The following is a 13387-nucleotide window of genomic DNA, read 5'->3' on the forward strand; positions in this document are numbered from 1 at the left end:
TTTGATTTTTCAGTATTTTGAGAGTCAGAAGTGAATCCATAACATACGCACACACATGTGTATATATACATATACTTAATGCGTGTGTGTATGTATATGCATATGTACACACGCACATGCATAAATATAAATATTTGAGTGAGAGCATGTAGTGTTTTTAGTGGACTAACATCCCAACAGTAGTGGTTTCCTGACTTACTTTTCTTCCATCCATTTTGCATGTTAAGATAGGATGCAGTTTTCTTTGTTCCTGAATTGAAGTTGACATTTTAAATAGGAGTTTGAAGCACTAAATGGCTAATGTTTAGTATCTTAAACTTGTGCCCTACAATGATTAACCTTTTTTATTTCTTTTTTTTTTTTTTTTTTTTTTTTTTTTTGTAAATACTTGTGCATACAGGATGACCATGTTCTGTTTAAGGAACATTATTTGGGCTATGAGGAATGAAATTAACTACAATAGATGGTGCCATGTCTCCCGAAATTTTAGTACAATATTTACATCTACCAAGGTAAAGACAGCATGCCATCCATGGAGTCTGACTTTTTGTAAGAATCAGGGGCCTTGTACTCTCCTCAGGAAAACCTCCAGTATGACTTATGATGAAACTGAAGGCAAGACCAACATAAAACACAAAAAAGAAGATCCCAGAGCCAGGAAAACTATTGGAAGCATTGGTAGGAAAATCCACCATCGCATCATTCATGTACTTAATGAAAATGGAGAAGATCTGGGAAATATCCACCGAGCAGAAGTGATTCGCATCATGGATGAACGTGGGTTGAAACTGGTTCCTATGAAGGAGAATGCTGACCCTCCAGTGTACAGGTTAATGACTGGGAAGCAGATCCATGAGGAACAGATGAAACTTAGGGAAAAACAGAAAGCAAATACCAAATCAGGTATGGTGCTGTCTCATGGGAAAATATTTTATAGAAAGGAACTTGCCACACCTCTTAACTGTCCTAACTTTTGCATAATGTCAGATTTTGTCTCGTATGCATTGAGAGACATATATATGCCCTGTTCCATGTAAATTTTTGATTTTTATAGTAAATCACATAGAATTGCAGTCAAGTCAGTAACACCAGGCATTAAGTTTTTATATTTCTTATTGCTCAGAAAAAAATGTTGATGGGAACCCTGTTCTTTTAACTTTTTAAAGTGAATTTGGGTAATATTTAAATATCGCCATTGATTTTCAGGCCTTTGTGTCCTCTGTTTTTGTCTTTATCCATAAATCTCTTGCAGAAAAAGATGGAACGTATGCATTATTGAAAATTTAATTTTATCTGGGAGTTTTGTCACAGTATGACATGTGATTTGAAGACATTCCAGTGGGTGGGGAAGTGTCTGTGTTCCTAAGAAACCTAGAATTCCTTCATATTATTAACTCAATACCAGGTTGTAATCAACTAAAGTAGCCCCTCTTATGACACAGCGAGACAGTGATGTACATCTTAAACTGACATCCCCCACCATAGAATCTAACATGGTCTTCTTGGGTTACTTCAGTTTCTCTCTCCATTAACTGTGGATCATACACAACCATAAAAATGTATGTGCAGAAATTCCTGGATTTCATTAATGCCAGCTTCTTGGACCAGCTAGCCCAAATCCCAACAAAGGGCTCTAAAATATTAAAAGTGGTTCACCTGTACTCGGAGCCCACAATTACTAAATCAGTAATCGTATCCAACCATCAGCCAGAAAACATTTAGTCTAGGTTTGAGACCTGCGTCTCACCTCAAAACTTCTCCATCTTCAGTGACTATTCTATGGCAAATCTGTGCTAGCTAACTGATGATGTGATGAAATTCAAACACTCTCCTTACCTAGATGACCATATTTCACACACTGCAGTTTTTGCAAAAAAATTCTAAACCCACCTTCAACCTAGTTATTGAGGCCTCAGTCCCCATAAGGCACGTACATCTTAACATTGTAGGGCAACAGAAGACCAAACCTGAAATAGTGTTGGTCCATTGTGTGTGTGTGTGTGTGTGTGTGTGTGTGTGTGTGTGTGTATATCCATGTCCGTGTGTGTGATGGTACTTTAGCATTTGGTAAATGCTGAACCACTATTTTGAGGACTCTATACTTATCAAGAAAAATGCATCTTTTCATTAAAGGCCTGATGGAACCTCCGCTGATGATGGTAGTGGGGGAGGGGGAGGAGTCCCTGTTCCAGTGTAAGTGTCCATCATCATGTTCTGGCTGTATCTTGTGTTTTGCATTTATTGTACCATTGTAATCTGGTGTGCCTTCTTTGAAGGTTGGGGGTCGGGCTGGCAACTCAGCACTGTAAAAATCCACTGCATTAGCAGACCAGAGTTCTGCTGTGGTGACCCTAATCGGGGAAAAGCCGAAAGACCTTTTTGTAATCTTATGTTATTGTTGGATTGTAGTCCTTGTTTTACTTAGAAGACCAAGAGTGTTCCTAAACAGGGCTTTTTAGGCCAGTGCAGGGCTATGTCTGTTTCTAGAGCTGAGAAAATATTCCTGGTCAGAAAAAGACTTTCAGTAGTTTTTACCGTGTGCTTCATCAAAAATGTTACTTAGCATTCCTTAGTAATCATGAGCCCACTTACAGACACTCATTACTTAACAGTGCTGCTTTACCTTGGAGTGCTTTTAGATTGTACAGGAGACTGCATATGTGCAGGTGTAGACACCACAACTAAGGCATTGCCAATGTACTGCAGGTAATACTCCATTAAAGGCACCTCCCAGCACCTTTGCTGGTCTTTCTTTTAACCATAACACTCTAAAGAAAAAGTGATACCCATTGTCTTTGTTTTCCTTTTTGAGGAAGGGTAATCTTTATATAAAGCAAATTGAATTTCCCCTGGCTCTGAACACACCCTGAAGGATTTCTTGAATGCACCATCATTATCTGTGCAGCCAAGTCAGCAAGTTTTAGCAGGTCTTCTTTACACATCTGCCAGTATGCCGTGAGTTTCGCAACAGCAAAGAGAGCATTGAGATGGGCAAAAAAAAAAAAAAAAATTAAAAAAAAGAAAATAGTATATTACTTTTTACCCTCCCCCCAAAAAAAAAAAGAGGTGCCAGCAGGCCCAGAGTGACTTCCACAGTGCCTTCTTTTCTTCTGCTCCTGTCAGCTGACTATTAAAATCCAAGTGACTTTTGAGGCTCCTCCTTTCCACTTCTTTTTCATCTAATTCTGCATTCTCCAGGGGGACATAACTTTTCTCTTGTCAGCTTTTTGCAGCAGATTATTTCAAACAAATGCGCCCTCTGTATGATTTCCAGAAATTTGGCTGTAAAATTGCTCATAAATCATACTGTCCCCTGTTTCTGCAGGACTAAGGTCCAGTAGTAACAGCTATATCTTGGCTGCCTATCAGAAACATAAGACCCAAATAAAAAATAAACTGTGATTGAAAGAAGAGACATTGCAATTTAGCACTCTATTAAACTTATTAAGCATTTTCCAGCGAGGCTTTATTTCTGTAAACACACACACACACACACACACACACACACACAAAACATGATGGGCTGCCTTCACACTCAGTATTCCAGTTCTGAGATTGCTAGGGGGTCTTATGTAGAACACTGGATTTTGCATAACTGTGGGGCACAGAATACCCGACTCTGGCATTATGTGATACCTGGTACTCTCCGTAATGTGGGTACAGAATACCAAACTCTGTCATTATGTGATATCTGGTGCTGTCCGTAATTGCTGGTTGATGTACTGTTGGAGCTACACTGATTCTTGGCTCTGTGGTAAAAGAGGTGAATACTTTGTTTTCAGAATAATGACAAAATTATTAGTTCTGTTTAAGATGCTACTGTCCCCTAATCCCCTCCAAAACTAATGGTGAGTTTGTAAGGTTAAAAGACTACAGACCCCCCCCCCCCCTTTTGACCAAAAGACTTGACAGAATCTGCCAGAATGTTGTTGGCAATGATTTTGAGCTGTGGGCAAATCTCCTCAGAGGTTTAATGTTTTACTTTGGAGGTGAGTGGGGAGAATTTCTCCAAGGTGCTGTAACCCTGAACTTAATATATGTTAATTGACATAAGGACTTGCATTTGCAGTTTTCTTAATTTCAACAAACTTTGCTCTGCCTCACATCTGCAGAATCTGGGATTCAGTCCTGCCCTCCAGTCTCTGTCTCTTTGGAGATTGCATATTCTTCATGGGTTTGTGTGGGTTTACTTCAGTTTCCTGTCACTTACAAAAGTGTGCTGATAAATTATCTACATACGTTGTCTTCCTACTCTTGGTGTTATCATCCAAGTCATGACTGAAAAGGCCCACAAATCAGTCCACTCGCTTTGCTAATAAAATCTAAATACCAATTCAGTTTATTATAGCTTAATATTTAACTCTGTATCTAATAGAAAAGGATATATGCATATTTATCAATCAGCCACTGTAAATGCAGATGTATTTGCTTAAGATTCTATTAGTAACCCAAAAGGGCTTGAAACTGTAACTTATGTTGACCCTGTCTGGGTTGTGTTGTTGGAACTGGGCCAGCTAAGTACTTTGGAGAAATGTTATTGCCTAACGTCTGGAAATTGTTTGGAGAACTCATTTGTTGGAAGGTAATTTGCTGTACTGTTTAGGTGATGAATAGTTTGAATAACCTGTCCTGTCTTGCTACATTGAAGTTTTGGTAATTGAGATGAGCACCCATTCTTTTGCACATAAGATAGCTCGTTTAGATTGGAGAGTTGTCCTAGTATGGCAGAGAATTTTGCTTTGGTTCTTCTTGTGACCAATATTGCATGCAGTAGTCCTGAATACAGATGATCTGACACACAAAAAAAAAAAATGTGTTGATGAAGAACCTCACTTTGAAAAATTGCTGGTTGAGAAGATAACCATTTGCTTTAATATATTTAGTATTTATAAAACAAGCAATATAAATACAGATTACATTTTTTCTGATGGAATCCTCTTTTTTTTTTTTTTTCATTCTGCAGCTTTATAAACTATTTTATTTATTTTTAGACTCTGCTCCCCTACCTGTTGACCATTAGCTCCCTCCTGACCAATTGGCCTATTTGTTCCCCATCAGAGCGAGGGTCAGTGGGGAGGGGTCATCATTTAGACATGTGTTGGGGTGGTTCAGGGTTTCTTTCCTACTTAAATCTACATATCCCCCACAGTTGCTCAGCTTGCGGAGCTGATGGGGGAGGTGCAATGATCTGTCCACGCCAGTCTTCCTGTCTTGTGCAAAAAACCTGATCAGCAGGTAGCTCTGCCACCTCCAGTCATGCACAGCATGTTGTTTCGTCAGTGTCCACCTAAGAAATCACATTTCCCAATATGCTTCTCAAGTGCTTACCCCTCCCAAGAGAGGCAAGCAGACCACCCCCCTTCACTGTTTATTTCCTTGCCTGGATCTTGTAATACAGGGGCTAATCAAACTCCTATGGTTGACCACCCTTCTGTGCTACAGGTTCAAAAAGTATTACTAAGTTGCTGACATGAGCTTGTCATTCCCAAAATCATCCCCATGAGGTATTGGGACTCGTATCTGAGGCAAGAGAAGCGCAGAAATTATTTTCTGTGTGCTCCAGTATTTATTAATTCATTCAAGCCGTTGAGACACAGTCTTGTGCCCATGTAACCATCGAAGAAGGTAGGCGAGTGGCAATAAAATGAGAAATATGAGACAAAAATGAGGGCGGGATGATGATGATGACGACGATCATCATTTGTAACCTGTGAGGTGGGGCCAGCTTTTTGCTAAATGCTACTACGATGCGCTTATTGTATTTAGCTTGAAACCTATTTTAGTCCACCAGGTACATGTTTATCATGGCACTTGTAGGAACAGTTTGTTATTCACTCATCCACTGATATTGTCCTGATTGCAGTCATCGGCGAACTTGGACAGCCACACAAGAGGGCCCAGCACGGATCCCTGTTGGTACCCACTAGTTACAGTTTTACATCCAGAGAAGGTACTGGCAGCTTTCACAACTTGTGATCTGTTGGATAACCAGTTTGTAATCCAGTAACCAATGTAGGGATTTATTTATTTATTTATCTTTGTTTACCTGTAGGGATTTATTTACTTATAGTCCAACTGGGTAATACCCATTTTTAGCGGAGACCCTGTGAGAAAAGCTCCATTTGCTTATATGGCATTATACTAAGTTTCATTTAAAGACAGAGTAGTTATAGTTCTATTTACACGTATACACAAAAAGTAGTTACATTTATACATTGTAAGATTTTACACAGGTGGAAGTTACTAAAGAGAGAGCCCACGTGCAATGCACTTGGAGGATTGTACGGGCAGCAGTTGTGTATAAAAATTGTTTTGTCATTTCAGTGAGAGATTGAGTGTATTCTGTTTAAGGAGAGTATTGTATGGTGAACACAAAGTCTCAGCCTTGTGATGAGCATGTGCAGGACCAGGACTGGTTAAGATGTTTAAGCAGTGGTTTAAAACTACTGAGTTTGTCAGAGTTTTATTTGTGTGAGGATACTATTCCAGACGTATTGGGAATAGAGTAAGTCTCCTGCAACTTGTATGTCTTATAGGTTCATAGGTTCGTACTAGGCTATCTGCCCGAGGGCATTTACAAGCCTAGCCCATAGTTTTGTGGCTTACGCCACCCCTTTAGTTTGGAGAAACTATGCCCATTATTTTGCTGTGCCTCTGTCGAGCAGTGACACTGAGGTAACCCCTGGGGTGTATCTGCGATCTCCATCCATTGGTCAAGATTCCTCTTGAACAAGGCCAGCGAGGTGCTCTGCCTCACATATACCGGGATTTTGTTCCACAGCATAGGGAGTCTTTGGGTGATGAATCTATCCCTCCAGCACATCCTATTAATAACCGTGTCGAGGTTTAAGTCTCCCGCCCTTGTGGCTCTGAGGGATCTAGATTTTTTGAGATGAAGCATGTTCATCAAATCTGGGTTTGACATGACCTTGCATGTCAGGCACAGGTCACCTCTGAGCAAGCGGTAAGCAACTGAATATAGCTGAAGTTCTTTCAGTCGGGCAGCATAAGACAGACTTTTGAGACCCTTTATCCTTTTGGTGAGGAACTTTTATGGCCTCTCAAGCTGCTGCAGGTGTCTGGTCAGATACATTCTGAATGGGGCATTGTACTCAATCATTGGTCTGATGAGTGATGAGTATAGGGAGACTATGACCTCCCTTGATCTAGATGTGAATTCCTTCATGATAAGGTGGGCAATGTAGAAGGTCTTCCTAACTACTTTAGCAATATGAGTGTTGAATGAAAGGCTACTGTCAACCTGGGTCCCCAGGTCCCTGATAACTTCTTCTGTGATCAGTGGATTGCCACCTATATGGTAGCTAGGGGTAACCTTGTTTTTCCCGAAGGGTATGACTATGCATTTCTTGGCATTTAACTTTAGGCCATGGCTCTGGCACCAGTTATCCATTTCTGTGAGACCCTTCTGAAGGATATCGGTGTCAGATGTGTTTTCACTCTGCCCAGTTTGCAGTCATCTGCAAACTTTGTCAGCCATAACCCTCCTGTGTTTGCTTGTACTTCAGAAAAGTAGATGCCAAACAAGAGTGGGCCCAGGACTGAACCCTGTGGGACACCACTTGTGACAGGCTTTGAGTCTGACATGGCGCCAGCAACTCTGACCCTGTGGGTTCTGTCACTCAGCCAGTTTGCAACCCATCTTGTAATGTATGGGTTTACATTTAAGTTGATGAGTTTTTCAATGATACCTGAGTGGGGTATTGTATCGAAAGCCTTCACCAGGTCTAGGTAGGCTGTATGGACTGCCTTTCCCTCGTCAATGGCCTTGGTGACTGTTTCGAAAAAGTCAACCAAGTTTAAAAGGCATGATCTGCTTTGACAAAGCCAAACCGGGTTGGATCCAAAGTCTGCAAATTCCCTATGTCTTTATTTATGAGATCCATTATGATCCTCTCCATGGCTTTGCAGATAAGGCTTGTCAAGCTAATGGGACGGTAATTTCCAAGGTCAGTGGAGGCACCGCCTTTGTGGAGTGGGACCACAGTCGCTGTGCGCCACTCCCTGGGTACGTATCCGGAGGGGAGACTAAGATTAAATAGCTGTCCTAACTGTGGGTTTAATTCCTCGTTGAGTTCGTGGAGCACACAGCCGTGGACACCATCAGGTCCCATGGATGCTGTGTTCTTTGCCTTGGAGAGAGCAGTTCTCACCTGGGCGTTAGAGATGTTTGGGGGGGCTACAATCATTTGGTATAGATATCTCACCTTTTCGGGGGGGGGGGGAGTTTGCACTGAACCTGTCAGCCAGTATGTTGGCAATGTCTGTAGGATCAGTAATCTTCACATCATTTTGGACTAATTTTGAGCATATCTGGGAGTTTCCTCCCAGGTTTCTGACATAGCTAAAGAATGCCTTATGGTTGTCTTTAGAGTCCTTAGCTATTTTTGTCTGAAAATTAGCTTTGGATGATTTTATGAGAGCTCTTAGCTTTTTACTTATAGTGATCAGCGGTGTCTTACCTTTTAAGGATTTTGCTCTATCTTGTAGTAGCTTTCTCCTTTTGTTGTAGAGTTTGTTTATGGCTGGGGTCCACCAGACTGGACGCTTGCCTTTGGTACAAAGAGTCTTTGTTTTGCTTGGGATTGCCTGATCCATGCAGCCCTGCAGGTGCTGGTAGAAGGCATTTGTAAGTGATTCAGCGGTTTGAGTAATGTTTACCACCGGCTCGGGGGCCTTAAAGGAGACCACACTAGTCTTTAGAAGTGTGAAGTCGGCTTTCGAGAAGTTCTTTACTGTGGTCTTTTTTATTTGGGGTGGGGGCGGGATGAGGACCTCCAGCGAGATTAGTTTGTGATCTGATCTCACCAGTGAGGGGTATACTTCCGGTGTTGAACATTGTGCTCCCATGTTCGTGATGATGAGATCAAGTATGTTTTCTCCTCTTGTGGGGATGGTGGCTAGTTGTTCCATGGCATTTGAGTTTATGAATTCCAGGAACTTTTGGGCTAGAGTGTTTGGGCTTGAGTAGTGTTCCCAGTCTATATTAGGGTAGTTGAAGTCACCTAGTATGATGGTGTTCGGAGATACATTTATCCCCTCCAGTGTTTTCAGGAAGGCCATGTGAGGTTCCTGAGTTTGCGAGGGTGGCCTGTAACATGCTACAAATTGCAGAGCAGTCTTGCCTATGGTTAATTGTACCTGGATGGTTTCTGATGCATCATGCGTTGCCACCAATCTTGAGGTGTGGGTGTCCTTGATGAATATGGATACCCCCCCTCCTTTCTTGGTATTGTCCGGATTTTGGGGCGGAACGCATGATATGAGGTAAAACCTGATAGTGCTGGGGTGCTCTCAGGAGCCTTGAACCAGGTTTCTGTCACAGCACAGACATCGATGTTCTCCATACTGAGAAGGGCCTCGAGTGCGTGCATCTTGAGGTTAAGACTTCTGGCATTGAGCAGCATTACCCTTAGTTTTTTTTCTTTGTTGTGTTCTAGGGTGGTAGGTTTAGAATTTGAGCCTTGCCTAAAAAAGGCACTATGGGGGTGGCAAGAGCCTTTGCCAAAATCCGGAATCCCAGGGGTGACAGGTGCAAGCCGTCCCTTGCGAAGCAGCGTGGCTTGTCCAGCATGTCATCCCAGGCAGACAGACATTGGATCCCCTTTGAATGACACCAGAGTTTAAGCCAATTGTTAAAGCTGATCATCTTATCTCTGTATTGTGGCATCATTCTTGGTGAAGGTAGGATACTGCTCAAGGTCAGGGTCATACCTGCTTGGGCTACATAATCAGAGAGCTCCTCTATGTCTCTTTTCATGTAGTCCAAGGAGGTACGTCTCAGGTCGTTTACACCAGCGTGGACAATGATTGAGTCGTACTTGTACCTGCTGTTGAGAGACCTGAGTGCTTGCGTTATGTGGCGGATTCTAGCGCCCGACAGGCAGCTTACTGTGACCTTTTCCTTACTCAGTCTGGTGAGCGGGACGTCAGTGTGTCTGACTATGAAGTCACCAATGACTAGTGTGTCTGGCATTGTGTTTGGCCTTAAGGGCTCTGACTGCTTGACACTCTGACTGTGTGGTCTATGTGTTGCAGGTGTTGTTTTCTGAGGTGGTAGTTGTTTGGGTGTCTGCTTTGGTGGCCTCTGCTGTTTTGGTAGATTTTTGATCAGAGCCTCCGAGTATGTCTTTGTGTGTTTATGTGTATGATTTGAGGTTGTGATGGTATTATGTGAGACTGGGTCTATAGTGTGTGTGGTTACCTTCTCCTCCTGTCTGGTCTTGCCAGTCCTATGTTGAGAGAGCTCAGCCTCCAGTTTGGCCGTATAGTTGCATCTCTCGCATGTATTTGTGTTTTGTGGGAGGAGGAGAGGGTTGTCTGTGTACATGAGGCAATTGTAACATTGCCTCAATATTCCCAGGTTCACCAGCTGAGCAGGAAGAGGACATTAGCTACTGATCCCTCGACATGCTAGAAGGAATAGACAGAAAAACTTAAAAAAGGTAAATAATAATAATTTGTTACTAGAGCGGAGGTCACTTGCCGGACAGTAGATCAGTAATAATTTACATAGTGCAGGGCATTTTTCTGGATGATGATTGTGTTTGTGTGCAGTTAGTTGTGAATATGTTAGGTTGTTGTGTAGTTCAAGACAGTTTAATTGCTTTAAGCTATGACAATGGTGGGTCCTATGAGGGAGATTGGTGGTAAATTTAGCTACTTTATTGTAGCAGGAGGCAAGTTTCTTTGAGTATCGTTTAAGTTTGTTAGGATAGGAGTGACGTACAAGAGACTTAACAATAAGAAGGTAGTGGCTAGAGTTTTTCTTGCAGTATCTGTAAGGAATCCATTGATCCTATAAAGGGACCCTAGTTTCTGGTGGATAGATTTAATGGTGTGCAGTGTATGCTGGTCATAGAAGTTTACTGTGAGTCACACTTTCAGTGATAGTATTATTTGCTGACTTCATGATAAAAATATTGCTTTTGATTTTGGCAACTTTTTGAGGTAAAAAGTATTAACTTTTCTTGGGGTTGAGTAGGAAGTTTGATTCTCTGAGCCACATTTCTACTGCGAGAAAGATTTTTGGGTAATGTCTTGGAACTTATTGTTGAGGATGTACATATTAATGTTGAGTTGTCTGCATACCGAATTAAACTAGCATAGTGAGTGGAGGAGTGGAGGTCATTAAATATATATTAAATAGAGGACCCAGTATAGACCCCTTAGGGACACCTGCAGTAACTGGTTGAAAAGATGAGTAGGTTTGTTGCCATTTAACAGCTTACCTTCCAGGTAGGTAAGTAAGAAGCCACAACAAGGAGTATTGTGAAAGTCGTATTGAGGAGAGTCAAATGAGCAGTTGCTGCTGTGAGACGGTAACAAATGCCTTTGACAAGTCTAACACGGTGGACACAAGCAGACCATTGTTTTCTGTGTTGGTTTATTATAGGTTCATAGGTTCATACTAGGCTATCTGCCCTGGGGCATTTATAAGCCTAGCCAGAATGTGTTTGGCTTTCGCCACCCATTTTAAATTTATTTTGCTATGCCCTTTTTCGAGGTTAGTATACTGTGCCTCTGTCTAACAGTGACACAGAAGTGATACCCGGGGTAAACCTACGATCTCCCATCCACTCATCAAGATTCCTCTTGAAGAGAGTCAATGAGGGACTCTGCCTAACCTGGACTGGGATTTTATTCCAGAGTGAAGGGAGCCTCTGGGTTATGAATCTTGTCCCTCCAGCATGTCCTATTTATTTCAGTGCTGAGGTTCAAGTTTCTCGAGTGCGTAGCTCGATGGGATTTGGATTTTCTGAGGTGCAGCATGTCCAATAATTCTGGGTTGGACATGGCTTTATACGTCAAGCACAGATCGCCTCTGAACAGGCGGAATGCCACTGAGTAGAGCTGGAGTTTCTTTAACCGGGCAGCATATGGCATCTGTTTGAGCCCTTTGATCCTCTTGGTGAGGTACTTTTGGGGTCTTTCCAGTTGCTGCAGGTGTCTGGTAAGGTACATCCCAAAAGGGGCATTGTACTCAATTATGGGCCTGATGAGGGATGAGTAAAGAGGCACGATGCCCTCCCCTGATCTAGATGTGAATCCCTTCATGATTAGTTTGGCTATATAAAATGTTTTTCTAACCACTTTGGCCACGTGGTTGTCAAATGAGAGATTGCTATCAACTTGGGTCCCCAGGTCCCTAATTACTTCTGTACTTAATGGATTACCACCTATGTGGTAATTTGTGAGCCCTTTGTTTTTGCCAAAGGGGGTGACTATACACTTTTTGGCATTTAGCTTGAGGCCATGGCTCTGGCACCAGTTGTCTGTTTCTATGAGGCCCTTTTGGAGGATGCTTGTGTCGGCTGGAGAGTCGATTATGGTGCCCAGTTTGCAGTCATCTGCGAACTTGGTCAGCCACAGTCCTTCCGTGTTGGTCTGTACCTCTGAGAAATATATACTGAACAAGAGAGGTCCCAGGACTGAGCCTTGTGGGACACCACTTGTAACTGGTTTGGAGTCTGACATGGCTCCAGCTATTCTAACCATGTGGGTTCTGTCCTTGAGCCAGTTTGCAATCCATCTAGTGACATAGGGGTTTATATTTAAGCTGGTAAGCTTATCTATAATGCCTGAGTGGGGTATTGTATCGAAGGCTTTTGCGAGGTCCAGGTAGGCTGTGTGGACCACCTTCCCTCATCAATGGCCTTGGTGACTGTTTCAAAGAAATCAACCAGGTTGAAGAGGCAGGATCTGCCCTTAACAAAGCCGAGCTGGGTAGGATCCAGTGTCTATAGGTCCCCAATATCTTTATTTATGAGGTCCATGATGATCCTTTCCATAGTTTTGCAGACCAAGCTAGTCAGGCTTATGGGGCAATAGTTTCCAGGATCCATTGAGGCACCACCTTTATGGAGAGGGACCACTGTTGCTGTATGCCACTCTTTGGGCACATATCCTGTAGTAAGGCTGAGATTGAACAGTAGTTTTATGTTTGGGTTTAGCTCTTCTTGAGTTCATGTAGGATGCAGCCGGGACACCGTCTGGTCCCATTGATGCTGTGTTTTTGCTTTGGAGAGGCGGCTCTTACCTGAGCATCTGAGATGTCAGGGGCAGCACTCTGCTGGGATAGATATTTGCCCTTTTGGTGGGAGGGGAGTTTGCGCTGAACCTGTCAGCTGGGATGTTGGCAGTGTCTGTGGGTTCAGTGTATTTTTGTCATTTTGGACTAATTCTGAGCATATCTGGGAATTACCACCCAGGTTCCTAACATAACTAAAGAAAGCCTTGTGATTATCCTTAGTGTCCTGTACAAGTTTTCTCGAAGCTGGTCTTAGACAATTTTATGAGTGCCCGTAGTTTTGCTAATACTGATCAGTGATGCCTTCCCTTTTGGGATTTTGCTCTATCATTTAGTAGC

At 42.5% G+C, this 13387-nt stretch overlaps 1 protein-coding gene across 1 annotated transcript in view; it reads left to right on the plus strand.

Annotated features, from left to right (window-relative positions):
• The window catches only part of MTIF3 (mitochondrial translational initiation factor 3), a 262702-nt gene that overhangs the window by 133465 nt on the left and 115850 nt on the right, over positions 1-13387 (plus strand). The window contains exon 2 of the mRNA XM_044073275.1: positions 401-903. Within this exon, the coding sequence (XP_043929210.1) occupies positions 402-903 (502 nt within the window). The 5' untranslated portion in view covers position 401. The remainder of the gene's footprint in view (positions 1-400; positions 904-13387) is intronic.

This window comes from Protopterus annectens, chromosome 5.part1 (genome assembly GCF_019279795.1).
Source record: "Protopterus annectens isolate FY-2018-M chromosome 5.part1, PAN1.0, whole genome shotgun sequence".
Taxonomy (NCBI): Eukaryota; Metazoa; Chordata; order Ceratodontiformes; family Protopteridae; genus Protopterus; species Protopterus annectens.